This window comes from Mustela erminea, chromosome 3 (genome assembly GCF_009829155.1).
Source record: "Mustela erminea isolate mMusErm1 chromosome 3, mMusErm1.Pri, whole genome shotgun sequence".
In the NCBI taxonomy this organism is placed as follows: Eukaryota; Metazoa; Chordata; class Mammalia; order Carnivora; family Mustelidae; genus Mustela; species Mustela erminea.
In genome coordinates this window covers 93976508-94003048 of record NC_045616.1, presented here as the reverse complement: position 1 = coordinate 94003048, position 26541 = coordinate 93976508, and the positions used below count along the sequence as shown (strand labels likewise).

The following is a 26541-nucleotide window of genomic DNA, read 5'->3' as shown; positions in this document are numbered from 1 at the left end:
GGCTTTGTTCTTCAAGGAAGGGCAGGGCTCTGAGAAGTGCAGCCTGTGAGCTAGGCACATGCCAGGAGGCAGGGACTCCCAGGGCGAGTCTGAGAGAGGCAGACTGCAGCGGGGGGGTTGTTTCTACCTCAAGTCCTGAGTGAGGAATTCTCAGAGCACAGAGGAGCCCCTGGAAGTTGGTCAGGGAGCAGGGGTGGGTGAGAGGAAGGTGACGTCATTTTTGGGCTGCAGAGCAACTTATCCAGCCTCTTGTCTCACAAGGCCTGCAGGGGCCTGGCAGGGGAAGTGCTGAGTCTCCAGGGTCCCACAGGGTCCCACAGGAGGGAGTCCTGGACAGGTTCAACCTGAAACTGGTTCAACCCTGGTTCGTGGCTCCATAAAAGAAAGTCCCTGGCATTTCTGGACAGAACTCCCTCCTGTGCAGAAGCTGGTTCAACCCTGGTTCGTGGCTCCATAAAAGAAAGTCCCTGGCATTTTTGATATATTCATATATGTATTTTTTCTGACTGTAAAAGTGATCAGAGGTCATTGTAGAGCATTTTTAAGTTAAGGAAATAGTAAATAAATAAATACAATCACCTATAATCCCACCACCCAGTTTCTTCCAGTAGGTAGTCCACATAAAGTTACAATATTCATTAGATCGGAACCGTACTGATTGTGCATAATTTCCTATTCTACTTTTTCTGTATAAAAACGTGAGTGTTTTTATGAGAAGGAGGGGCTGTTTTCAATGTAAAAGAAACTCTAGAAAATTATTTTCCTTTGGGAAAAATAACAAGCTCAAAGCCATCATCTGTGGCGGTTGGTAGGACAGTGTGCTGGCCGCAGGATGGCTGTGTTTCATGTCTGCAGGGGCTCCGAACCAGGGGCTCCAACAGAGACAAGTGTTGCTCTTTTCTCCAGGCCAGGCCGAGTGTAGCCTCCTGCCTGCAGGCAAAGCAGAGCTGATGAGTGTGCCCTCCCTTCCGTCCCCAGTACAGGATGTGTGATTACCCACTCCATCCAAAGGCACATGTGGTTTATCGCTATTGTTTATTAATAAAAACACTGTCTGTGTTGGTGCAGCATATTTCCTCTTGCGTCACCTCCCCCTGTGAAGCAGGTAAGACAAAAGCTGTTACACCCATTGTATAGATGAGGAAACTGAGGCTACAGGAGGTCTCATCTGAGACCACAGAGCTAATAAGTGGCAGAGCGAGGACTTGATGCAGATCTGGCTGACATCCAAGTTAGTGATTTTTCCTCGAAACTTTTTTCATTCTAGTCCTAGCTTTTTCTGAGCCAAATTGGATTCCCTTAATGAAGCCAAAGACTAAGGGTGCTGTAAGTATAATAGGTGTGTGGAAAGGACAGAACTCCACCCTGGGAGGACAGGTCAGAGCCAGCACCGGTGGAGATTAGGGAAGTGGGGTTCAAGGGGGTGGCTATTTCCTGGAGACATGTCCAGCTGAGCCACTATTCTTTGGGTATCCTTCTTGACCCACCCAGGCTATGGGGGCCCATTCCCTGCCCAGTGCTCTAGAGTCTCAGGGACTCCCAGAACAGAATAGAGGCTTCCTCAGAGAGACTCTGGGGCTCTGTGAGACTGACTCTAACCAAGGGACTTGGAGGGACTGCCTCCCTCATCCGGATTCCCATATTGCTGCTGTCACAAAGTACCATAAACTAAGTGGCTTAAAATATAAATTACAGCTCTGTAGGTCAGAAGTCCAAAACGAGTCTCACTGGACTAAACTCCCAGTGTCATCAGGGCTCCGTACTTTTACCAGAGGCTCTAGGAAAGAATCTTGTTTCCTTACCCTTACAACTTTCTCAGAGGCCACTTGCATTCCTTGGCTTGTGGTCCCTTCCTCTGTCTTCAAAGCCAGCAATGGCTTTCACATAATGCCACCTCTCTGGTTCTGCCTCTCCTCCCTCCTTCCCCACTTAAGGACCCTCACCTGACTACATTGGATCCTTCCAGATAATCCAAGATAATCTCTTTAAGTAGCTGATTACAAGCTTATTTCTACCTGCAACCTTAATTCCCTGTTGACATTAAGATACCATAGTCACAAGCATTAGGATGTGGACATCTTTATTCCACGGTGGACCATTATTCTGCCTATTTCTCTGGTCTCCAAGGGCCTCATCTTTAGGCATAGACAGGCCAGACCACAGTCAGGATATGCCCACCTATGTCAGAGACGTTCTTTCTGCCCAGGTCCCCTCCCACCTGCCTGCTTCTCTCTCAGCTCATCCTGTCCTGGACTCCTCTTCTATTCTCTATTCCCAGTCTTAGGTAGAGAGAAGCTAGGCGGGCAACATGCACAGGTTTGGACACAGAGGAGGAGGATATGAGGCTGGGTGCACCAGGGCTGTGGAAAGCTCCAAGGGGCTGAGCACTTCCCACCCAGAGACCCTGCACTTTCCAAGAACTAGGGCCAGAACCTAGCCTATGATGACTCAGACCCTGAGGTCTAAGGGCAGCTCTTGGGCAGGAGGGATAGCTGGCCAAGTATGGGAGCCCCTCCAACTCTGGGCTGCTCTGGACAGCCAGGGCTCACCTCGCCATCTTCCCTCAGGGGATATTGCCTTCCTGCCCTTATTCATTCCCTTTCCCCCATCCTTTCCTGAGCCTCACTTGGGAACACTTGGAGGGGGTGTGCCTAGAGGGAGCCTCTGTCCCAGAGCTGCTTGGCGAGTTCTTAGGGGTTCTGAGATGCAGCAGGATGGCCTGAGAGCAGTGCACAGAGAGAGGGGCTGGACAAGGCCTTTGGCTTTCCAAGTACAGTGACCATCTCGCCCCAGTTTCCCCAGAACTTTCTCAGTGGTAGCCCTGAAAATCCCTCTCCTCGGTCCTGAGTGAACTGGGACCGTTGGCTACCCTACATCCAAGGCCCTTTGTACCTGCTAATCTACTCTAGATTACCTCTGCAGCCTGGACATCCAGCTCTTTGGACTCTCAGAGGCCAAGCGGTGCACAATATGTGGGCGCGGAGAGACCTGTGGGCTGAGGAGGGGCCCCAGGTCAGTGCTGGGGAGTCAATTGCACCATTGCCAGTGGACGTGTCACACACACGGAGACCATGACTGCGTCTGCATGGGACGGAGCTTCTAAATGCCTGCATGGGGGCCTGAGAAATTGTGTTTGCACCCAAGTCTCTCAAATTGTAATAGCCTGGTTACCTGGGTGGGGTCTTCCAGGTGGCTTTCACAAATGTGTCTCTTCACTCACCTGTGTTTCTTATTCTGTAAATTAAACTTTTTACTCATGTACATTGTTTATAAAACTATGAATGACTCTGCCTTCACGTCTCCAGCAGTCCTGCTGAGGGATGTGGATGGGATGTGCTGCACGCAGCGGGACACAGTGGCCTGGAGCCTGTGGCTCCCTGGGCTAGAGCCTGTGGTCCTGGCTGCTGGTTAGTCATGGGCCGAGGCTCTACTGCAGGGGTCAAGCTAGCTACCACTCTGTCCTCCCTGCTCTCAGCCTGCTCCCTTGCACTCCAAAGTCCAGCCTGGCTTGTCCCCCAAGGGAGGGCTCAAAGAAGCCAGGTGGGCGGTGGACAGAACAGGTAAGCAGATGCTGACCCAGGGTTTTATAAGAAATGCTCTCAAGGGCCAGTCCTACCTTGGCCCCCTGAGACTACAGAGGAGATGAGCTGCTTGCTCCTGGGAAGCTTCCAGTCTGGTCGGAGAGATTGGGTGTCCAACAGACCACAAGGGGAGTGGCAGACAGTAAGGGGATAGGCCCTGGATGGTGAGGCTGTGCTCTTGGGGGCCATCAGATAAGGGTGGGCCCCCAGGTCACCTTGTTTCTTAGGATGGCCAGAGACCAAATATGGGGTCCTACTGAGTGACCTGAGGTGGCATCCACCCCCAATAGGGGCAGATGGTCTCCAAAGCTGAGAACTCTGGCTGCTGGCCAGTTCATGACAGCAGGATCGTGATGAATGGTCACCAGCCTTGGAAAGTTGAACACCCCTTCAGGCCCTCCTGTCTACCCTGCCCTGCCCTCCATTTATTTGGGAGTGCCAGGCTCTATACCTAAAAGCACAGCCCTCACCATGGCTCTCAACATCCTCACATCTGCTCTTCTTCCCACCCTGGAAAGCCCAGAAGGAGCATTTGGAGGAGAGCTCTGGGTCCCCAGCAGAGACAGTTACCCCTTTCTCCCACAGGCAAGGGCAACAGTCCCCACCAAAGTCCACCATCACCCTGATATGACATGACTTCTTCATTGTTCTTAGTTTTAGGAAAGCAATAGCTATTCTTTCCTAATGACTCCATCCCTCTCTGCACCTGATCCCCAAGCCCCAACTCTGTATCCTTATGATTCCCTCATTCCATGAAGTCAGCTTTCTCAGAAAAGCCTGGCGCAGAATTACCACCACCTTCAGCCCGAGACTCCTATGGCCTTGGCCACTTATGTCATGCTCCTGAACTAAGATCTCAGGCATATCCCTTCACCTGTCTTAGCAAAACTGTGGCTATTTGTAATTGCTGTGGAAGAACTCACTGTACCTGCTCTGAATTGACTCTGGGCCAATTGGCTCTGGGCCAATTCAGGATTGACAGTGTGAGTGAGAAGTGGTAGGGCAGAAACAGAAGGAGACCCAGGCCAGGCCAAGGCATTTGTACAGAAATGGAAGTGAGGACCCTGACATCTAGGCTAGGGTCTGGAGGGCAGGGAAAAGCTTTTCCTGAAGGAACCCTGCAAGTGGGTCTGAGAATCCCCGCTGATGTAGGGCAGCAAACAACCAGTTGCCAGGACTGCTGTATTTTCTCAGGGACCAAGAAGCTGGGTTAGACTCAGGACAGCCATAGGGTGACTCCAGTCTCACGGCTAGACATGAGGATATACCTGTGAGTGGTCCTGGCTGATAGACTCACCCGGAGTTCAGATTGCTGAGTACCCCAGGACCTAGCAGAGGGTGTGGTTTACAGCAGGAGAACAGGAGAGTTCTTGTTGCCTTTCTCCCACAGAAGCACAGCAGAAACGTTCTCTTTGATCCCTAGGGCCAAGATAAGGCCTAGTAGGCCAGAGTCCCCTGCAGTTGGAAGCAGGTTCATAAACACGCTGGGGTGGCTAAGCTGCCCCCTGCCCTGAGGCCAAGTTACAGGCCAGTCTATGTCCCATTCCCCTAGGGCCCCACCCCTTGAAACTGCAGGTGGCCTCCAGGGCGTAGATGAGGCATTCCTCCCTTGAGGACCAGGCCAAACCCTACCCTACTGGGGCCCAGGAGCTTGGAGCAGCAGAGCAATATTGTCTAGGAAAAGGGGGAGCAGGGGAGCTGAAGGCGGGACCAAGTCCCATGGTGTCCACAGCAGATGCAGCCTTTGTCGCCTTCCTTCCAGGTCCCCAAATGCTTTCTCGGCACGAAGTGCTAGTGTCCTGCCCCAGGCAGACTCTTGCAAACGTCCTTCCCAGGCCTCAAGTTTCTTCCTCTGCTGACAGCCTGATACTGTGGGAGCCATCTGGGTACTGGGCACAGACAGGTGTGGGTTGGAATCCAGGCTCCATACTTTTTAGCTGAGTCATCGGGCAACCACCCTATACCATCCGAGCTTTGCTCACCTGGTCTGCAAACAAGGTGGTGTGGGCGCCAGTAGGATAGTGTGTTGGGGTGGGGGGGGGTGGTACCTGCTGCAGAGGGAGCACCCCAGACCTTTGTTGTCATTACCTAGCCAGAATTTAAGGTCCTTCCCCATTCCTCCCATTAGTGAGCCTGTGGAACCAGAGGAGGGCTGGAGGGCTGGATTTCTGCCTCTCCTCTTATACGCAATCCCTGTATCCTTGCCTCAGTACCTCTAGTATCCCCCAACTGAAATTAAACTGTTAGCATAGACTCCCTAGGCCTGCCACCCCCCTAAGCCTACGGAAGTGGGGGCTGCTTCTACAATCCCTACCCCCAGAATATCAGCAGAAATGGGTCTCTTGGGAGCTGCCTGGAGCTAGGAAAACAACATGGCCGGCCAGCTATGCCCTTGCACTGCCTTAGACTTGGCCTCACAAGAGAACCCTAGCTGGCAAAGACAAACCTCACTCTGCCCTGTAGGCTTAATCCTGGAAGAGCGAGTGCACCAGCTCCCCATTCTCTTGTCCTTGTGACCACTGGCATTAGTGGGAAGAAGTCAGTGCGGGGGTCCAATGAATTTCATGCATCCTCACCATGGAGGGTGAGTCGTGCCTGAGTTAAGCAAGCACATTACATCTGACAGAGACAAAGCCTCCCTGGGTGTTTCCACAGGGCTGTTGAGGAAAACTGTACCCTGCGAATACAACTTTGGAATCTGCATAAAGTGTGAAAGAAGACCAAATGGTCCCAGAGAATGATAGGTTAGGCATGGCCCAGCCCCCACAGCCAGCAGGGTTCACTTCCAGAGGAAAGGACTCCACCTCTAACCAGGCCCAGGACTTTCCCTTGTCTTCGGCAGTCCCTGCCTAAAACTTCCAGAGATCTGAGGAAGCTCTTATCTTGCACACAGCCTGCTGACAGATGTTGAAGACTGATATATCAAGAAGGTATGGTTTGTATCTGTCTTCCCTGAAGATTTTCTGCCTCCTTGACCCTCTCTGTGGGCAGCTAACATATTAGTCTCTTTTTCTTCCTATTATCAAGTGAGCTAAATGAATAAACCAACCCAGTTCATGTGATACCTTTGGACTAAGGCATTGAAATGCCTATGACTAACTAGAAATATCCCCGAATGTCCATAGATTTAACAGGAGTTCTAGCTGGTATGACCATGCCCCAATTTGCCACTTTACCCCAATGGAAAGTAGTCTTAATGACAATGTTATCACAACTCCAACAAAACAGATCTTTCATTGACGTCTTAGATTCTTTAGTCAAGACTTTCCACCATTAGTGCTTAGGCCAAAACTCTTGGGAATGAGCCACAAAAGCTTTAACAGACCCCAAGAATGACCTTAAATTATTATGACCAAATTTGGCTCCCATTATATTGATGTTGCTTTGTTCAGCCACTGACTGGCTCATGAGTTAGTGTCAGATGCTGTCACAGGTACTTTCTCCCCATCAGGCCTGGGCCAAGGTCCATGGCAGGGGGTGATGGGACAGATTGGAAGGTCTGGTTTTATCCCACACTGCTTCTCCAGGCCTGGTCCCCAGAACCCAGCTGCCTTGTGATGGGAGCAAGTAGTGTTTGGGAGTTCCTCCCCAGACATATCAGGGAGTTCTCAACTTTTTAGGACTCCTCAGATAAGAGCTAGAAAATGTCAGGACTTTGCCTTGGCTTTGGAGACTGGAGGCCACCTGCTACTTACAAGCATGACAAGATCAAGCAACAATACTTTCTGAGCTTGGCAGAATATATCAGACTGATCCTTGCCCATTTTCTAGGTTTTTCATCATTTTCTCACTCAGCCTTTCCTTCCCCACCAGGGGTCCATACTCCGTCCAGAGGGCTGGGCCCAGGAAGGGGATCTAAGTCCAAGCAATTTCTGAGACTAAGACTGGGGAGAAGTGTCCCAGGGCTTGGTTTCCCTGAGTAACCTCCTTACTGCCATGACCTCACTCCCTAGATGATGCTAGTGCTATCAGCTGATTTCCCTTGGCCAGCCTGCCTGCTGCTGGATACTGTTTATGCCTCAGGGCCAGGGACCCGGGGTGGGGAGACATGAAAAAAGCCCATATCCAGAACTTGCCCTCAGTCATTCCTTTAACTAGGCCTTATCTGAGGGGAGTACTGCCATATGGTAGGGGTTCCCAACCTGTGGTTTTCAGAAACATACTCCTTCACAGAGATTTTGTGTGCCTAAACTCAGCCAGAACCCTGAGAAGAAACGAAGGAAACCTGCTTCATGTGAGGTTATCCAAGATTTTCCTAACACTTTTGTGCACAGACCTGTCATATAGTATACTGTAGGGCTTGTATTCAGCACCAGTGTAGCTATTGCTGGCCATCAAAATAGCAAAATACTCTTGAATTGGCAGGTAAATAGCCCCAAGTCCGTCCCTAGTGTCCACCAGCCACCCCAGCCTCTGCTTCTCAGATTTGTCCCCAATTCAGTATCTATCTGTACTGTCCAATGTGGTAGCCATTGTCCACCTGGGGCTATTTGCATTTTAATTAAGAATTCAGTTGCTCCATTGCACTGGCCATATTTCCAGCACTCAGTTGACATATGTGACTTTGCCACTGCCTACTATAGTGGACAGTGTAGAGAAAGGACATGTCCAGAACTAGATCAGTAATGCCTAGCACAACAGGCCTCCGGAACCAGTTTTGGGCTGGTGTCTGTGGTGGTTGTCCATGACCAGACCAGTACCGGGTGTTAACTTTTTTGAAGTAGCATCTGAATACACTTGGATTTGAGTTTAGTAGGACATAAAGTTTATGGCAAGGTACTCAGAACTCAAAACCTAACACTCTCCAGGCTTTGGAGCCCCAGTTCAACTCACAGCCTGGCTATAAAGCCAAGGGCAAGTGACTGCATCTATAGACTGCATCTATATGAGCATGTCTGTATGCTAGGATTGTCCCCTCTTCCTGTCACCTTCTCTGTGAACATAACTCAAGGTTTCTGCAATAGGTGCGTGCCACTGCTCACCCCGAGTCAGGTGCAGGCAGGATGCCCAGAATGAGTTCTTCAGAATGTCACTATCAAAAGTAAAACCATCTGCAGTTTATCTCTAAATAAAAGGCCACACCCTTTATAAACAATTAACTTTTTATAAAAAGACAAATGTACATATTTACACACATGTATGTATGTGGTCACACATGATTTAGTGATTAGATGGTATTTCCAATTTTTAAAATCACACCAAGGCGCTCACACTTCCCTCCCAGGGCCTGCTGAGGGCTGCTGGGGCCTGCCTGAGGGGGGCAGGTGGGCGCAGGGCAAGGCACGATATAAATAAATGCAAGGCTGAGAGCTTGGGGGAGTCGTTAGTGTACACCTTGATCAGGAAAGTGGCAAGGTCCACCAGAAAAAGTGCCATTTTTTTTCCCAAGCCCCTCAGCCCGAGCAGGACAGAGCTCCTCTGAGGCTGAGGGAGCACTGTCCTGCAGGGCCCCGTTTTCCTTCACATTTCGCTGGCTTTGGAACAGTCCCTAGGGCTCAGCTGGGAAGGGAGGGGGATTCTTTGGGAACAGGATTCACTTAGTGCAATCGTCTCTTAGTGCAGAGTCAGCCCTGGGGTCAGCGCTGTGTTTTTCTGAGGTCACTGGTCTGTTCCCTTGGGCCACCTCAGTGACAGTGAGACCCTCTCTCAGCAGCTGGGCTTAGAGGGAAAAGCTGGAGGCTGACTCCTCTCTGAGACCTCCACCTGACACGTCCTTCTCAGAACCCCATCTTCCCAGGAGCCAGGGCCAGCTTTACCCCGCAAGATAAGTCCAGACCATGGCATGACTGACTGCAAGAGGTCACTATCCTAAGGAGGGAGGCCCCATCCCTGCTCAGCAGTGGAGTAACACTCTGCCATGTCAAGGAGCCCACAGGAGTCCTGTTTCTCTGCATCACAGCTACCGTGATGCCAGGTCCTGCTTGCCTAGGGGAGTAAAAGGGGCTGGGGCCCAGCTACGGCGCACAAGGAATGGCCTGGATAGAGGGCAGCCTGACTGGGGGCAACAGGCCCTCCAGCCAGTTGGGGTCCATGGTCTTCAGATCTGAAGATATCAGTCCAATATACCCTAGAAGATGTGAAGAAGGCTGTATGAGGATGGAGGATGAAGACAGGTGTGTTCTCCCGCCCCCTCAGCCTATCCCGGCCACAGACACAGCTGCCTCTACTGTCCACCCACAGCAGTAAGCCCCCCTCATCTTTAGGCAAATCTAAGTACTTGGGAGCAGCAGCCAATTCACAAGAAGCGTTTAAGAAAGGTGGTTTGCCTCTGCTGCTCCCTGGCCCAGTCCCCCACCTTTTTCCCACCCCCTGCAAACTTCTCCCTTATAGGAGAAATCCTTAGCTCCAGGGACTTCTTACCTCCAGGGCTGTCAACTTCTGGCTCCTCCTTGCAGCTGAAGTCTCCATAGAGAGGGGTGGGCTGGGCCCCGGGTTCATTGAGCAGGTACCCCTTCCCATCCACGTTTGTTGGCTGCCACCCTGTCTGCTCCAAGAGCTATGGACAGAGGAGCAAGAAGCCATCAGCTTACTTCCAGTGCAGACTCATCCTCTGGCCCTGCCTTCAGTGAGCCAAAGCTTCCCTGCCAGCCTAGTACCCTTGGCCCTTTGCACATTCTCAGGTGGATGAAGTTGTGGAATGAGGCTAGGAAGAGGCCTGGGAAGGGAGGGTCTGCCCTGGACTCCCACTCCCACATTTACCCTCTGGCACAGAATCTCCAAGACTTTCCCCCTCAACTGGGGGAGTAGGACATACCAACTGGGAATGTGGCTTAATGCAATGGGCAGCATTGTGACTCAAGAAAAGATGTCTAGAAAACCTGGAGATAAAGAGCTACAGCTATGTTTCAAGTTTTCTATGCTGATGAAACAGAGCCTGGGTATAACTACTGCAAAAATGTTTTTATATTCACTTTTAAAACTGAAGGGAAAAAAAAGGAAGAAAGAAAGAAAGAAAAAAAAACCTGGAGAATAATTTGCTTTAAAAAAAAAAAGAAAAGAAAAAGGGAATAAACCCCATCAGATTACAGATCCCAAAGGCTGATTATGAAAACCTAATGTGCACTCCCTAACCAGCGGGGCAGCAGGCCTGGGGTGTGCTGGGGCAGAGGATGCAGGCCAGGGACCCGGTGCAGAGAGTGGCTGACTCAGCACTGTTTCAGGCTCTGGAGCTTTGCTCCTGGGCAGCTGGTCAGAGAGCAGCTCCCTCCTATCCTCACTTCCACGGTGTCTCTCCCAGTAGCCAAGGAGGGCACCATAGGTGGGACACCTGTGGGACTAGGCAAGCAGTCCAGTCACAGGAGCCGCTGCCTATGCCCTCTGATTTGTAGGCTCTGAGTGGCTTTCTCTTTCCTAAGCAGCCACTTTGAAAGAGTGCCCAGGGAAGAATGGGCTTTACCTTCATGATGTCCTCAGTTAATTTCCCTTCTTCATCCTCATCAGTTGTGGCTGTGGGTGGGAAGAGCAGAGAGAATGGCTCAGCCCTGCAGCTCGGGCACCACCAGTGCCCTCACCTTTCATGCACGCACACACACTGGCCTCCCAGCAGACATCTGCGACCACAGAGATGCCAGAACAGGACACAGTCCTAGTGACTCAGCCTCCCGAACCCCGAAGCCACACCTCTTTCCACCCTCCCCCCCTGCTTCCTTCCTCGCCCTCAGAGACTGGGCAGCAGAGGAGGCAGGAAAACTAGCCATCAGAGACCAAAGTGCAGCCCCCGCCTCCCTCTCTCTTTTCTCCAGCACAGTCAGCTCTGTCAGTGCCTGGTGGAGTTCTGAGCATCCATCCTCTCTCCCTCAGGGAACCCTTCCCAGGACCCAAACAAGAGGCAGGCAGGCAGCCCTCAAAAGCACATACCTTCTGAAGTGGAGGGCATGGGTGACACCTGGAAGTTGTAGGGGTCACTGGTGCTATCCGGCACAATTTCCACTGGGATATGCCAGTCAGGGAGCGTACTAGTAACGGCACATGGGGACAGAGCTGAAGGACAGGAGAAACCGCAGGTCAGAACTGTGTGCTTTCTCAGTTTGCAGGACACCCAGCAGCCCTGGCCCTGCTGCCTGCTCCAACTGGCTACTGTCCTCAAGCACAGTGCCCCCTAGACCCAAGAGAAGGAGCCATCCCCATGACCTACGTGCTCTCATGCCAGAACCAGCCCAGCTCACCTGGAGTTAGGTCCCGCTCAACCTCCAAATCCTGCCCTATGTAGCCCTGGGCGGTGTAGCTGCTGTGGTCATCGGGCAGGGTGGAGCTGCTGAGTGCGTCGGAGAAGGTATCAGGACTGGAGTCACCACATGGCTGCAAAGGGAAGGAGGCGCTCAGGCCTAGGCTTGCTGTGGCATTTCTTCCCCTGCCCACCCTGACTCCCAGGAGACCAAAGACTAGCAGCTTAGGACCACACTCACCTTCCTCTTGGCCTTGCTCTTAGCATCTCGGCTGGACTTGGACTTCCTCTCTGTGAAGCAGATAGGCTGTCAGTCTTGGGACAGGCACATCAGCCCCAGCAGCCCTTCTCACCTCCTCCCTACCCCCCTCCCTAATTGCTACCCAAAGACCCAGAGCTCTTGGTTACCTTTCCTCTGGTTCTTGGTGAGGGGCGGGAGCATTCGGTAGACCCGCACGGCTGAGCTGCCCTTGTTCCTGCTCTGGTCCTTCACTTCCTCAATGTCTGGCAGGGAGTTCATGGCACAGCGAAAGTTGGCCTTCCATGTCTTGGGATCTGGCTCCTTTTCCCCTGCTTTGTATCGGCCTAGTGGGCAGAAGAGGGAAGAGGACTATCAGGGCCATAGGTGGGGATCTTCAGCTGCCCCCTGGCTTGGGAGGGGGAAGACAAGAGTAGCCCTGAGCTGTCATACTGCCAGAGACCCACACTGGCCAAACAGCCAGTATTCCTGAGTGACCATCTGCAGGCCTCAGGAGTTCTCAAATGCCCAGGCTCAGCTCAGACACATTCAGCAGGCCTCTCCGAAGGGCCCAGCCAGAAGCACTAGAGGGCCCATATGTCCTAAAGTGCTGTACTGGTGCTATACCATGACCAGTCTCCTTGCTTGGGCTGTCAGCAGAAAGCAAGTAGGGACTAGGGTTTATCTGATATTTCCAAACACAGGAGTGGACAAAGAGCAGGCATCAAAGAACAGTTCCTGATAGGCATGTTGACTGATCTGAGATGGACCAAGAGCCGCAACCCTCAAGGATAAAAGGAGGCTGCTAACTCTATGGGCCTTGGGTCAGGACCTTGGTGATCATCAAGAAAATCAAAGACCTGGGTCTCTTTCAGTATCCCAGCTCACAAGTGCTTGTGCCAGGGGGAGCTTTCAACCAGCCACGAACTCCTTGAAATCATACTTTCTAAGATATTGACTTCACAAGTTCCTTTAAGAACTTGGTGAAATGACTGACCTCTTCCCCCAGAAATACAAGTCCGCCCCCTCCTCACCCCCCAATTCTTTACACAGTCTCGGGAACTCAGAGACCCCAACAAAGAACCTCTGTGTTAACAGAAGTGACTCCCCTTGTCTCTTCCCTGGACCCTTCAGGGCTGGAGACCAGGGCACACACCTGTGTGAATGGCCCAGCTTCGGAACAGACAGGCATCCTTGTTAATGTCCCAGCCATGTTTGGCAGCGTGCTTCCATGGAATCTGGAAGATCATCTCCTCCTGAATGGCACACACACACATATACAAGGCTGTGTCATCTCAGAGGCCACAGGCTTTTTGCATGAGTCTGCCCAGCCCCCCAAGTCTGGGAAAAGTCTGACTTCCCCTTTTCACCCTGACATCTGGCTTGGGTTGACCCATCCTGAGAATGGCTTAAACAGACAACTGTATAGCTCTCAATCTCTCAGTAGGGACTCTGGGTTCTGAAGAGCTATGGCAACATCAGCTCAGCAAAGGTCTTCCTCTGCATGTTACAGATGTGTGGGACACACACAGAGCACGTTGGGATGCTCTCTGGCTTTCAGCACCAACATGGAAGAGAGGGCTCCATCCATCATACAGGACTGCTTAGGACACCTGGGACCACTGGCTCCTACACAGGGGGTCCTGGCCATATACCTGAGGGAGCCCTCTGCCAGTCTTCGATGCTGACTACCTGTGTGACACTGGCACTGTCACAATACCTCTTGGTCCCTCACTGGTCTCTGTGAAATGAGAAATCATAGTGACAAATATAAAGAATAAGCCCCACTTTTGTCATGATGGTGGTTAACGCTATGGATTTTTGAGTGCGACTATTCAGGTTCAAATCTTGGCTTTATCACTTCTTCTGTGAACTCACTGTCTACCTTTCAGTGCCTCAGTTCCCTTATGTGAAAATGGAGACACTAAAAGGATCTACTTCACAGGGCTACTGTGAGGACTCAGTGATGCAATATAAGTGAAAGACTTAGCACAGTGTCACACTTGCTTGTAGGGAGTGTACCCTAAGCATGAGCTATCGTTATTAATATTATTATTACTACTAAGTCTGCAGGGTCTGTGTTGCCGTTTGTGCACCAGCATGAGGTTTCCTGGGCCTGGGCCAATGAGGCAAGGTTAATTTTTGGGTCTGCTGCTGAACCAGCCATTCTTCTTGTCACTAGTGCCCACTTCTCTGTCTCCTAGCTTCCGGGAACCCTGTAGGATGCTGTGTGTTTGTAGTCTCCCTCAGAAGAGATCAGAACTTCTGGCTCTGCAGATGCTGGGAGGGTCCTGCTGCTAGAAACTGTCAGTGCCCTCAGGTGAGTGCCTCCTCCACTCAGAAAAAGGAAGGCAGAAGTTGCTTAAGTGCAGTCCAAGGCTGGGTCTTGCATCCCCCCTGCACGCAGGACCCACTGGGAAGCACATCTGCCTCCTCCCCATCACTTCCCTTTTTGAGCTGTATCTGAACCCTTAGTCCCCCAAAGAACATGTGTTAAAATAGCAGCAGAAAAACCCAAAAGGTTACACTCACTTTATTGATCCAGATCAGCCCTGGGATCTGGTTGGAATTAATCTGCATCTCTAGCCAGGGTCTCATGCGCATCCGAGTGATGGGCATGTTGGCTGTAAAGAGAAAACAGAGGCTCTGGTTTGGAGTCTGTAGAGCAGCCCCTTAGGCACTACTTGCCGGCCATCTATCACCACCCCTACCCCCACCCCTCCAAGGTCATTCAGTTACTTTCCTATGCCTTCCACCAAGTACCAAGTACTACAGTCATGGGGGAAGGGGCTTTCACCGTTATAAAACTGCCCTCTAAATATTTTCAACATCTTGGGCAAAAACACTTAAGCCCCTTCCCCCACACTCCTCTAAACACTCTTGGGAGGAGTCAGGAATGCAAGTGATAGTTTCAGAATTTATGTGCAGGAAAAACAGATAAAATACACAGATATCTTAATACCAGAACTTTCCTCCCAAATTCAAATCCTTTGGGAAGGGAGAGGCTCCTTTTGGTTGATGCCAATAAATTCCCCTACTTGAGTTTCTGCCACTACCACTAGCTGTGCACCTTCCCTAGTGGCAGGCAGTCACCCCGCACTCTACCCGTCACCCCCACCCCACCCCCATCTAATCTACGCTGCTCCAGACAAGGTACCCCTCCGGCCCTGCTCCCTTCCTCCGCTTGGTAGCCAAAGGAACACCTGTGGCGCCTCTTCCAAAGCCCCAGCAGGTCCGCCAGCCATCCAGGGCATCAAGCCCCAGCCCCCAACACCTGCACATACGGCCAGAAACCTAAGGCCTGGGCGCAGAGCTGGGACCACGGAAAGCCCGCGCGAGGGGCACCGGGCGCCCACGCGCGGACGTACACTCAAGTCCCCGGCACCGCTCACGGATGCGCGCGACAAACCTACCGAGCCACCCAGAAGGCCGGGTGGCTCCGCGCACAGAGATCTGCGACAGCGGCAGGGCGCCGGCAACCTCGGCTCGTGGGCGGTCCACGCCGCGCGGCCCGCCCTCCCCGCGCTGCCGCTCGCCGCTCCTCCAGCGCCCTCCCGAGACCGCGCGGGGGCCCAGGCAACGCCGCGCGCCCGCGACTCTCCCGGCTAGGGTTGCCGGCCCCCACTTCCTGGTGCCCTGCGCGCCTTTGTTCGACGCCACCGGTCCCCCCCGCAGCGAAGGCGAGCTCACCTCTGCAGCGGGCGCTATCCAGCGGCGGCGCCCGAAGGTCCCGGCGCGGCTGGGGCAGCTGTGTCCGCGCCGGGAGCGCAGTTCCGGGAGGTAGCGCGGGAAGGCAGAGGATGCCTGGGTCGAGGGGCCGTTGGGCACGGCTGGCCTTGGCTTGGCACAGCTCCTGCTGGCCTCTGCTCGACCGGGTTTAGGCGCACGTCCTGCCTCGACGAAGGAGTGGCGCGCTCTGCCAGGGCAGCGGCGCCGGCGAGAAATCTAAACACTTAGCGGGATTCCCCCAACCCAGGCCCGGCCCCGCCTCCTAAAGAGCCGCGAGGGCGCCTATTGGTCGGTGCCGCCCCATCATTTCGGGGAAATCAGGCTGTTGTAGAGCTAGCGGCGAAGGGGAAGTACAGGGCGGCTGCTCCTCCCCACCCCCTCCGGCCCGGCGCCGCCGCCCTGGGGCGACCGCGGGCCCGCCCCGTCCGCTCCCACTCCACCCCCACACCAGCTAGCCCGGGAGAAAGCTGTCCTGGAAAGCCGAAGGCCCCCGGCCCGCAGTTACTCCCCTCACTCCGTATTCTCCCAGCCTGCTTGATCCTGTGGCCAACTCTTCACCCTCCTCTCCTGGGGGTGGGGGACTTCTGTCTTCTGAGCGCAGGTGAGGTGGTTACCCGGGCACCTGCCGTCCTCTTCAGGGTGAACTTACCGGGATTGAATCCCTGTAAACTAGCCTGGTTCCTCAAGCCTGCTCATGCTGTGCCGAGAAAGAAGGGCCTGGGCCCTCATACTCCCCCTTCTCGAGCGGTGACCCACCTCTAGGGCACTCACCTCCATTGACGAAGTAAGGGAAAGCCTAATCTGCCTGGGGTGCTGCCTTGGGTCCTGCCTGGGGCTGCCGGAGGAGAGGAAATCCCGGTTTGGTCGCTGTAGGTGCACCTGACATGGGACTGGGAACTTCAGTCTCCTCAACTATAAAATAAGAAGCCCAATCTCGCTGGTTTACAGCGACGTAGAAATTATGTCTGTAAAACACCCTGCCGCACTTGGGGACAGCAGGTGCTCGCGGCTTTTGAGGTCCCTGCCCAGAGACTAACAATGGCAGAGAGGCACCTCCCCCTCTTGTGGGTCTACATCCTTGGAACTGCCATTCAGCTGACTTTAGGGAAAGGAAGGATTTTCAGAGAAGCCTCGACTGTTGAGTTGGGTAGGGCTTGGGTAGCCTTGTTCCTGCTAGCACTCCAGTCTTAGGCCACCTACACAGCCTCACATGGCCCTTGCATTGGGAGCTCCTTCTTAGCTGCATTGGTATTGCCTGGGGTCCTCAGCAGAGAGATTCTGGGCAGCATGGGGGAAATTGATTAGGGATGGCCAAGGCCATGGATGTGGCCAAAGAGTTGAGGAACCCAGGTCCCAGGCTCTTGGGAAGGGCAACTGCTTAACTCTTGTGCTTTAAAATAGACCTTGCCCCACTTGTACTCCTAGAGACTGGACTGAGTGTTCATTTTCCATCCAGAACTCTGGCCCAGCATGTTCCTTCCTCACCTTCCCCAAAGCTGCTGACTCAGAAGTCAATTGCTCCCCTAGGCTGGGCTGGCCCTGTCATTCCCCTCACCCAGCTCTCCCTTCACAGCAGCAGCACCCAGTTGCAATGGTGCAGGCTATAAATAGACTCGTTGATGCAGCATTCCACCTGTCAGTCACTCTACTGACTCCCTCCCACAGAGGAAATGGATGGGTTAATCCAATTCTAGTGCACTAGAATCTGATGCTATGATAACATGAAGCTTGGTTCCCAAGACACCAGCAAGAATGGGTCAGAGCGGTTTCCCAGAGTGCGGTGGGTACAGTCACTTAGAGAGGCAAAAAGGCAGGAGGAACTGCAAGGAAGGAGCCTAGATGGCTGTTAAGAAAAATGGAAGATCCAGAAGCCCAGCAAGGCATAGAAGGGTTGGGGCGCTTTAAATGGCAGATGGAGTGGTAACCCACTACAGAAATCAAGACCTTTGGAGCCAGAAGAGCAGAAAGCAGGCGTCTCCTGAGTTGTGAAGTCTGTTCTCTATGCAGCAAATGGATGCTTGTCCTGTCTCTAAGAACCTGATATAGGGAATGGAAAATTCAAAATGAGAGGGAAAGGAAGTTTGCACCTCATGTGTCTCATAAATTGATCAGAATGACCCTTTAAAGGCAATAGGAGCCTGTAAAAAGTGCTTTAAAAACAAGAACTTTATTTTAATTCACAGATAATAATCTGTATCTGTATATCTTTCCATGTCATGAAGTGTACTTCTACAATACAATTTGTAATGGTATATTTTATTCTGTAATAAGGATAAATAAAAACTTACTGATTAATCTCCTATTGTAGTATATTTAGGTTATTTCCATATTTTCCTAATACAGACAACACTGTGTAGCTAAAGCTTGCCCATGTCAATTTTTTTGCTTAGGAGAAATTCCCCAATGTTAGAATTTACTGATGAAATTGTCATTTACATATTTGAAGGGGTGTTTGACCTTTTTTTTCTTTTTAACTTCTAAGTCTAGGGATTCTTTTTTGATATTGAAGCCTGTAGGAATCTGCTTATCATGATCAAGGGTGCTACACTACCAGTCAATGAAATAAAACTACACCCCGGTTAAGTGTCCCAAATTTTTGTTGTAACAGCTCTTGAATCCATTCTAAAATGTATCACACATTTCCTATGATGCTAAGCAAAACAGCCTTCCCTAGGTTTTTCTTAGTAATTCAAGGCCAGGCCTTTAGTCCTCTCTGACTCAAAATACTCATCTTCTGTCATTTCAGCCATCCCCTGTGGAAAGTTAGCCTCCAAACACAAGCTCTGGTTGCCTTTTGGACACTACACTACAGCCCTATCCACAGATTCACAGAGACACAAGCAAAACTCTTGGCCTCCCTCCCCTTTCTACACTACCCCTAGCAGCTTTCTCTCATCCTAATTCCAGCTCCTTCCTGGTTAAAGTCTTTTCCTATCCTCCTCCCTTCTTTGTCTCACCTGGTCCTCCAGATCTTTCTTCCCTGCATCCTTGTGTTTTCACATACCAGGACCAGACTGTTACTGCTACAGCCTATCCTCAGGCCTCCCTCCCTCCAGGGCGGGCCTGCCCCTCTAGATGCCTCTGCACTAGGATGATCTGCCTAACTCTGTTTGATCCCCTAAAAATTCGGGTCCACCAGGAGCTTCTCAGTTTTCCCCAGACTCCTTAGCCCCACATTCAGGTCGCTGCTCACTCTGATTTCCCAGGTAATCAGGTTGATACCAACCTGATCTCCCCCAGCTCCCCTACCCTTGGCAGAAACTAGAGAGCAGTGGAAAGAACACAGGATTTGGGTCTGAAAGCCTGGGTTCATGTGCTTTTGTCACTTGCCATGTGGCCCTAGGCAAGTTACTATTCCTCTCTGGGCCTCTGTGTTCTCTGTAAAAGAGACAGTCTGCCTATCTTTCCTAATTATTATGAAGATGAAATTGGATAGACTATCAAACTTTCTAAATGGTAAAATGTGAGCAAAATGACATGTATTAACAGTAGTGCGTAAACCTCTCACTGCATTTCTGTTCTTTGAACACACTATCTTTCCCTTCACGTCTTTGCTCCTTCCATTTGCTCCTCATCCCTATCTTCCTCTGGTGTTTGGCAACACTCACACACACACCCCTCTCAGTCTCATTCCCCCCCCTTCCTCTCCCCATACAACACACAAAGTGTCAGTCTCCATTTCTGGGCCCAGAGGAAATTCATGGTCCTCTAGGAAGAACCCCCAAAGCTGCTGCCAGACCAAATTCCTTCCCTGCCTTGTAAACCCCTAGTTCTTAACTTTCATGCTTCCTTTTCTGCACTTACCACCTGGGTGGTGAACTTCTAGAGAACAAAGTCTGCATTTTTCTGCAAGAGACCTACCTGAGTAGGTTCCTCACATCTGCAGGTGGAGTTAGCTGGGGTTAGCTCTGGTCTCACTCACAGCATGCCTCCTCCATACCATTACTTAATAAGGATAATTTGCACTGTATTAGGCCCTGGAGTTTTCTAGGTTGGCGGAGCCTCCTTTGAGGTGATTTCTGCAATAGGGGTCAAGATCACCCCTATAGGAGCCTCTTCCCCATGACCATTCCAGTCCGTAGCTCCCTCGGTTGGGCTTTCAGAACACAATGTTCACCTCCTGGGGAGGTGGGGCTCCAGTTAGCTCTGAAATGCAGAACTCAGCCAGGCTTTCACCAGGTTTTTGAAAGTAGGAGGGCACTGGGTCTCTATGGAGCAGGCTACCCAGCGAGAAAGCCATGGTCCCCAAAGCAGATGAACCCACAGCATGCCTTCTAGTCTTCCAGCTCCTAAGGGAGGGCTTTCTAAGATCCTCAAAATTCCTTCCAGCCATCATTTCGATTTTGACAGCAAACCTGGAGGCAGGCAGTCCTAACCTGTGAAGTGCAGAACACAAGTCAGGCATAAAATCGTCCGAAAGCACCCAAAAGCTTGGAGAATCCAGCCCTCATCACCCGCCTGAAAGGAACCTAGTTGGCAGAACAAAAGTCGTTTCTTAATTCATTCAACAAATATGAATCTCACTCCTGCTCTGGGTCAGCTCTGGGTTTGGCTCAAGACGAGCGCCTCCCCTCTCAACACTCTGGCAAAAATGCTGTATGACACAGCAAATAAGCGTTGTGCTCTTACAAAAATCCTAAATACAGAGTGGGAGGCTGCAGCTGGTTGCACCTAGGGGGTCCTGGAAGAGTGGGCCAGGAATCGCTCCAGCGCTGTGGACTGTGCCGGAACCTCGGAGGGGGAGCGGGTGTCAGTGTGGGCTGCCGCTGATGCCCTGTGCAGTTTCATTTCTTATAAACACTGGGTTGGGAGGAAAGAGGCCTCAGCTCTCCATCCGCCCCGTGGGGCCCCGGACCGGGGGCGGCGGGTGCTCTGGGGCCAGGCCTGGAGGCCAAGTCCCGGAGTGACTCCGCCTGGAAGCACCATCCTCCCCGCCCCCCACACGAATGGGTGGTTCGGTAGCGCCTGCGCCCACTGTCGTTCGCCTAGAGCGCTCCTGGCAGAATTCTAGGCTTTCCTGGGGGCAGCAGCACCCTTATTTCGCCCTGGGGAACCCGAGTCCTGATCTGGAGCCCCTTGCTTCCAGGTGACCCACGCTCGCGCTGCCCCAACCTGATCTGAGCGTGTGTGTGTGTGTGTGTGTGTGTGTGTGTGTGTGTCTGGGGAGGGGGCACAAGCCTTTCAGGCTAACTTCCACATTCCTGCTCGGCTCCGGCTGGGGGTGAGTCCGGGTAACCGGCCGGCTTCCTGGAAAGGGAGGGAGGGCGGAGAAAAGCAAAGCCTCCCAGCCGTGCCGCCCTGGTGGCTGCCTGGGACCGCCCCTCCCCCTCCCCAGCTGGCTGCCCTACCCGTGCCAGGCAGCTCACCTGCCCGCAGCCCAGGGCACTTCCTTCTCCACCCCTCCCACCCTCCCGCTGCGGGCTAAGCGTTTTCAGCCAGCTCCGCAGTTCCAGGCTGCGTGAGCTTGGGCAAGCTGCTGAACTGTTATTTATGCCATTATCACCCCCACCCCTTCCGCGTGATGAAGCTAGCAACACTCGGGGTGCAGAGCTCTTTGTAAATGCCCCTGCCATTCCTTCTCCCCCCACTGGGTGGCGGGCACACAGTAGGGCGCCCACAAATGGCGCCCACCTCTGGACTGCTGCAGCGGAAGGCCGCGTTGCGTGCCCCGCTTGGGGCACTCCGCAGTCCGCTGCAGCCCCGCCGACTCGGGCTGGACTCGAAGCTATCCTGTGGGAGGCGTGGGTGTGCTGAGCGGTTGGGCTGCAGCGGCCAGCCAGACTCCGCAGGTGGGGAGGAGCCGGCTAGGCAGCCCAGAAGCGACCAGCCCACCTGCGCGGGCCCCAGCCCCCACTCCGGGTACTGCGGGGCCGCGCCGGAGGGGCGGGGCCTGGGTTTCGGTTTCTTGCTAATGCGGCTGCCACAGGGAAACCGAGGAATTTCCGGGAACCGCGCCGGGATCGCTGAGGTTCGCGCGGCAGCAGCGGGTGACGGCGGCCGTCCAGTGTCGAGGGCCAGTGGCCCTCTGGAAGTTCCAAGAGGAGCTGGGGAAAACCGGTCCCGGAAAAGCCCCACCTGAATGCACCTGCCCCAGCCCCCAAACAGAAGGGGCGCTGTGGGAGTGTGTGAGGGGGCTGTGCATGGGCAGGTGGAGTCTGAGAAATCAGGAGGCCCCTCAAACGGGTGAGCTCTCCAGTTGTACCACTGAGTGTATGTCACATCTCGTTTTATTGCCTCCATAGCTCTTATCATTGCTGAAATGATCCCCTCTATGTACTTTATTTATTTATTTATTGGATGATTCCTCCTTCTATGACTTGGAGCTCCTGGAGTGTGCAGCCCTGCCCCACTAGGGCCTAGAACAGAAGAGGGTCTCCGTATTAACTGAATGAGTGAGGAAATGGAGTGAGAAGCATGGAGGGCAGGTCTTGTGACCCTCTGACTTGCTTCCAGGAGACCTCTGGGCCCAGCTCTCCTGTCTCCCTACCCAGTCAAGCCCCAGCTAACAAAGACACCCCCACCCCCGCTCAGTAGAAGAGGCCTGGGGGGGTCATCCCCTGTAGGGGGGAGTCCCCTGTAGCTCCCTGAGAACTGCCCTCCAGATGGGGCTGTTGGGCAGTGCACAGACTATAGTCACCACAGAGGAATGCTGGCTGTGGGGGTTGGCCACTTCCTTCTCTCCCCAGGGCTTGCAGCTCAGGCCAGGAGTGATTGTGGGTTGGGCCTGGATCTGAGCCAGGAAGGATGGGAGTTTGGAATGGTGAGAAGAGTCCTGGCCTCTTCAGACCAAAGCAATGCCTGGAGTCTGGGTGGGCAGGGTTACCTAGATTCTTGCTTTTGAGACCCCAAGTCTGTGACAGGGATCTCCTTTCCAATAGCTCGAAGACCATGACTCATGAAAAGACAAAAAGTGGAGCTCTCTCAGTCCAAAAGAGCTGGGGGTGGGGCAGGTGCCACAGGGCCACGAGGAAGCAGCCAGTCAGCCAGTGGAGGGACAGGCAGATAGACCCTCTAGCATCCTTTGTCCAGGCCATCACTCGCTTCTTCTGGCACAGGCTAAGGATCAGGGTGGCTGGCCTGGGAGAGAGCCAGGGAAACTCCAAATGCTGCAAGAGTAGAGCTTGTGCTCCTAGCATAGCCCCTGGTGACCTGGTGACTCATACTGGGAATCCCAACTCCAGGGGCTGTCCTAAGAATAAGGCTCAGGATGGGGGGGGGGTGCCCCCAAGGGGACAGGCAACCATGATAGCAGTTTAGTGAAGCCCTAGACCAGTAGGTTATTGTCCTCTCCCTCTGTTTCCCAAGACTGGAGCCCGTGCCGGTCCTTTGCCTAGTCCAAATAGTATCTTCGAGGCAGGGAGCCAAACCCTCATCCTCGCCAATAAATTTGACGTAGGAGAGGACCAGAGTGTCTGTGTTGGGCTCCGTTCGAGGTTACATTTCAGAAACAGTAGGTGTACCTCAAGCTAGAAGATAACACAAATGTGTCTTTGTAGTTTGGACACAGCAAGTGCTGAGTTATAGGTATATTTATACAAGGAAAGCAGGGATGAGGCAAGGTGGGTGGTCTGGTGGGTGCTCTCTCTTGTTCACTGCTGTGGTACCAGGATCTGGCGTTAGCTGAGCATAGCAGGTGCCCTGTGAACCAGTGTCCCAAGGATGGGTGATGGATGAATGGATGAATGTATTCACATTGCCTCAGCAGCTTGCACACTTTCGCTGAGGTTGTCTTGGCATCAAGACAGTTTCTACAGAAAGTCTTGGATTACCCAAAGGGAGGAAGGATGGAGGGTTGTGGCTTCCCTGAGCAGCACTGTGGTCATTTCTGTCCGGTTCTGTCTCTCCAAGGAGACCTCTGCTCCCTTTCCCATTGCCCTGTTCCCTTGTGTGCCCTCTAAACCCTGCAGAGAGACTGGGACAGTACAGTGACAAGGGCCAGCCAGATACAGAATAAGAGGAAGGGGCTGCTAATAGCAGGTGGGTTCTCTTTCCTCTCTAAGAAGGTAGATCCACAGGGCACTTGGGCAGGTCGGTCAGTTTAGTGTCCCGTTCTTCGTTTCAGCTCACACCATGATTGTGTCATCAAGCCCTGCAGTCTGGCTCTGCATGCTTGGCATGGAATCTGGTTGTCCCTCTCCTCCTCACCCCACTTATGTGTGCCCACTTTCTCTCTAAAATAAATAAATAAAATCTTTAAAAGAAGGAAGGTCCACAAAGGAGAGCTCAATTTAGGTAGGACCTTAGTCATGAGTGAAAGGTTGCAGTGCTTTCTCTGAGTGAATTTGTCCTCAGGAAAGCATGTGTTGACTGACTGTCCAGCTGACTGGTAGGAGGAGTGAAGAGTCAGCAGAGAGCCACCCACCTGGATGGTCCAGGAGAAAGCATGACTGTCTGCTATCCAGCTTTGCCCATGACAAACCACAATGAGTGTGTCACTGTGTCAGATAGCCAACATGAAATGTTGCTCTGGTAGTATTTGAGAGGACTGGATCTATACTGGGGGATAAAATGGACCAGACTGTGCTGGGAGGAGGAGGTCTGGGCACCCCAGGAAACAAAAGCCATTCTTCCTTCCTGGAAAACCATTATGAATGTTGGAGATGGCTTTCCACAGGGGCTGGAGGGTATATGTCGTACTTTGCTTCTAGTGAAGCAGTAATTCCAGAAGGCTGAAGACTTAGGGGCATCTGAAAGTCATGGAATGTTGCTCAGCCCTGTGCCTGTGCTGGCCTTGTGGGGACTGAGAAATGAACAGCTGTGGTTCCCACCACTAATAGCCTGAAGACCATGGGTCTTCTGGGTGTTCTCCTGGGGCAGAGGATGCAGATGTTAGCAGTCAGAGCAACCTTTCTGGCACCCCACAGAGTCCTCACAGACAGTAGGCACTTAGTAAGTGCACAGCTGATTGCAGAATGACAGATGTGTGTAATACCTGGAGTATTAGACAAAGGGGCAGAGATGCTGGGGTATTGAGATGGAAGTGGTTGATCTCAGCAGGGTCCACAGATGGCTACTCTGAGGAGGTGGCATTCATGAGGGCCTTGAAGGATGAGTCACAGTTTAATAGGCCAGCCACGGGAGAGGGCATTCCAGGATGTGGGAACAGCCCAAGGAAAAGTGTGGAGGCCCAGAAGTACAGGACAGATCTTGCTTGCAAGTATGGCTTTATGTGGCCACCCCAGGTGCTGAGCCCGGACCAGCGATGGGGGCCACACTGGGAAGAAGCTCAAAGGTCATAGTCAATAGTCTGGACTTTATCTTGACAGACAGGGTCTCCTCAGGGCAGGACCTGTGGTTCCTCTCCTAGAGAACCGGGGTCTGTCACCAGATTTTTGCTGAAGTGAATTCTAGGGCAGACCCCAGGAGGGTAACCGGGAGTGACCAATGCTTTAGAAGACTTCTGTGGCTGCCAGGATGGATGAATGGGGGCACACCAGGGGGGGACTTGGGTGTGGCAAACAAAATGTAGGGAGGCAGTCACTCTCAGGAGCCAACTCTGTACTCGCACGACGGTGAGAGTGAGTGCCTCCTGACGTTTGGCACCCTAGGCACCTACTTGCTTCACACTAGTCTGGGAGCCGACTGTACGGGAGGCAGAGCAGTGGACAAGAGGCAGCTCGGTTGATCTGGGTGGAGTAGGTCTATGGCCATAGAGAGAAGTGGGCCTACTTGAGAGCAGAGGACAGGATTTGGGGATGGCCAGGATGTGGAACGGGTTGAAGCAGGGCCCTTCTTTCCTTTTATTTTTCTTTCCTTTCCTTTCCTCTCCTTTTCTTTTCTTTTTTAAGATTTTATTTATTTGAGAGAGAGAGAGAGCGTGAGTGAGCAGAACATAAATGAGCAGGGGCAGAGGGAGAGGGAGAAGCAGACTCCCTGCTGAGCAGGAAGCCTGCAATGGGGGCTCCATCTCAAGACCCTGGGATCATGACCTGAGCCCACGATAGATGCTTAACCAACTGAGCCACCCAGGCACCCTAAAGCATGACCCTTCTGATGCCCCCCATAATTTCCCATTCTGGGAAAAATGTAGTGAGGTCTCCACTCTGGTAACACGATTTTTATGCCTGCATCTGGGGCCAAGGCCAGACCCTGGGCCTTAGCTTTGTCTAGATTATGAGTCTGGGGATCTGAAGGTGTTGAGCTAAAATGAGTAGCGCAGGAGATTAGAAAGGTCACAGCCTGCCCCAGGAATGCCCGGTCACCACTGACCATAGCTAGAAGCTGAAATAGTAGTACATTAAGACTCCTGGGCCCTGCCCTTTGGACACTGGGTATGTAGGCTCAACATGTGGGAAAGCCTGGATAATGGTGCCTCCACTCCTGGATGGGGTGTATCTGTCAAACCGTCATTCTTCTCTCCTGGTGTCCAGCAGGACCAGAATGCACCCTCAGGGCCACATGTGTTCCCAGGGGATTAGTGGTTCCACTCCCTAGTCCCCACCCTTGGGAGTTCTGACCCTGTGGCAGCAGTGCCCCCTGCTGGCTAACAGAGAGATTTCCCCCTTCTGCTTTTGGAAAAGGGGGTGGAGGGGTTCAGGGGAGAAAAAAGGGTGCAGGGTCAGTGCAGGTTTAAAGGGCGGGCTCAGGAATTGAGGATGGACTTTGGCTAAGGCAGATAGGCGAGTGCCACCTGGTAAACAAAGCACCTGCTTCCTGGTCGGTTGCCTTTGAACAGGTGCCCGCGAGCAGGGGCCCAAGCAAAGACGGAGATGGCATTTTCTAAGATGACTACTGAGGGAGGTCAGAGAGCAAGGCCCCTGTAGCCACCCTCTGCACGCCATCCTGGCATCATGGCCCAGGAAAGCCCACATCCTGTACTGAGCACTTGT

At 52.7% G+C, this 26541-nt stretch overlaps 2 protein-coding genes across 8 annotated transcripts in view; one reads left to right on the top strand and one right to left on the bottom strand.

Annotated features, from left to right (window-relative positions):
- The window catches only part of RAD50 (RAD50 double strand break repair protein), a 230906-nt gene that overhangs the window by 66760 nt on the left and 137605 nt on the right, over positions 1 to 26541 (top strand). For 2 of the 7 annotated variants that reach the window (XM_032336770.1, XM_032336766.1), the window contains exon 1: positions 20706 to 20798. The exons of 4 other annotated variants lie outside the window; for them this stretch is intronic. The gene's annotated coding sequence lies outside the window, so the exon portion shown is untranslated. Of the gene's footprint in view, positions 1 to 13237; positions 14304 to 20705; positions 20799 to 26541 lie in introns of those variants that run through there. One more of the 7 variants, XM_032336767.1, reaches the window with a different exon arrangement.
- On the bottom strand, positions 8672 to 16731 carry IRF1 (interferon regulatory factor 1). The gene is made up of 10 exons (XM_032336774.1): positions 15674 to 16731; positions 14516 to 14607; positions 13140 to 13239; positions 12154 to 12330; positions 11987 to 12036; positions 11747 to 11879; positions 11439 to 11561; positions 10978 to 11027; positions 9942 to 10077; positions 8672 to 9648 (listed from the first exon to the last, which is right to left on the bottom strand). The coding sequence occupies exons 2-10, from the start codon at positions 14600 to 14602 to the stop codon at positions 9536 to 9538; spliced, it is 969 nt and encodes a 322-aa protein (XP_032192665.1). The 5' UTR covers positions 14603 to 14607; positions 15674 to 16731; the 3' UTR covers positions 8672 to 9535.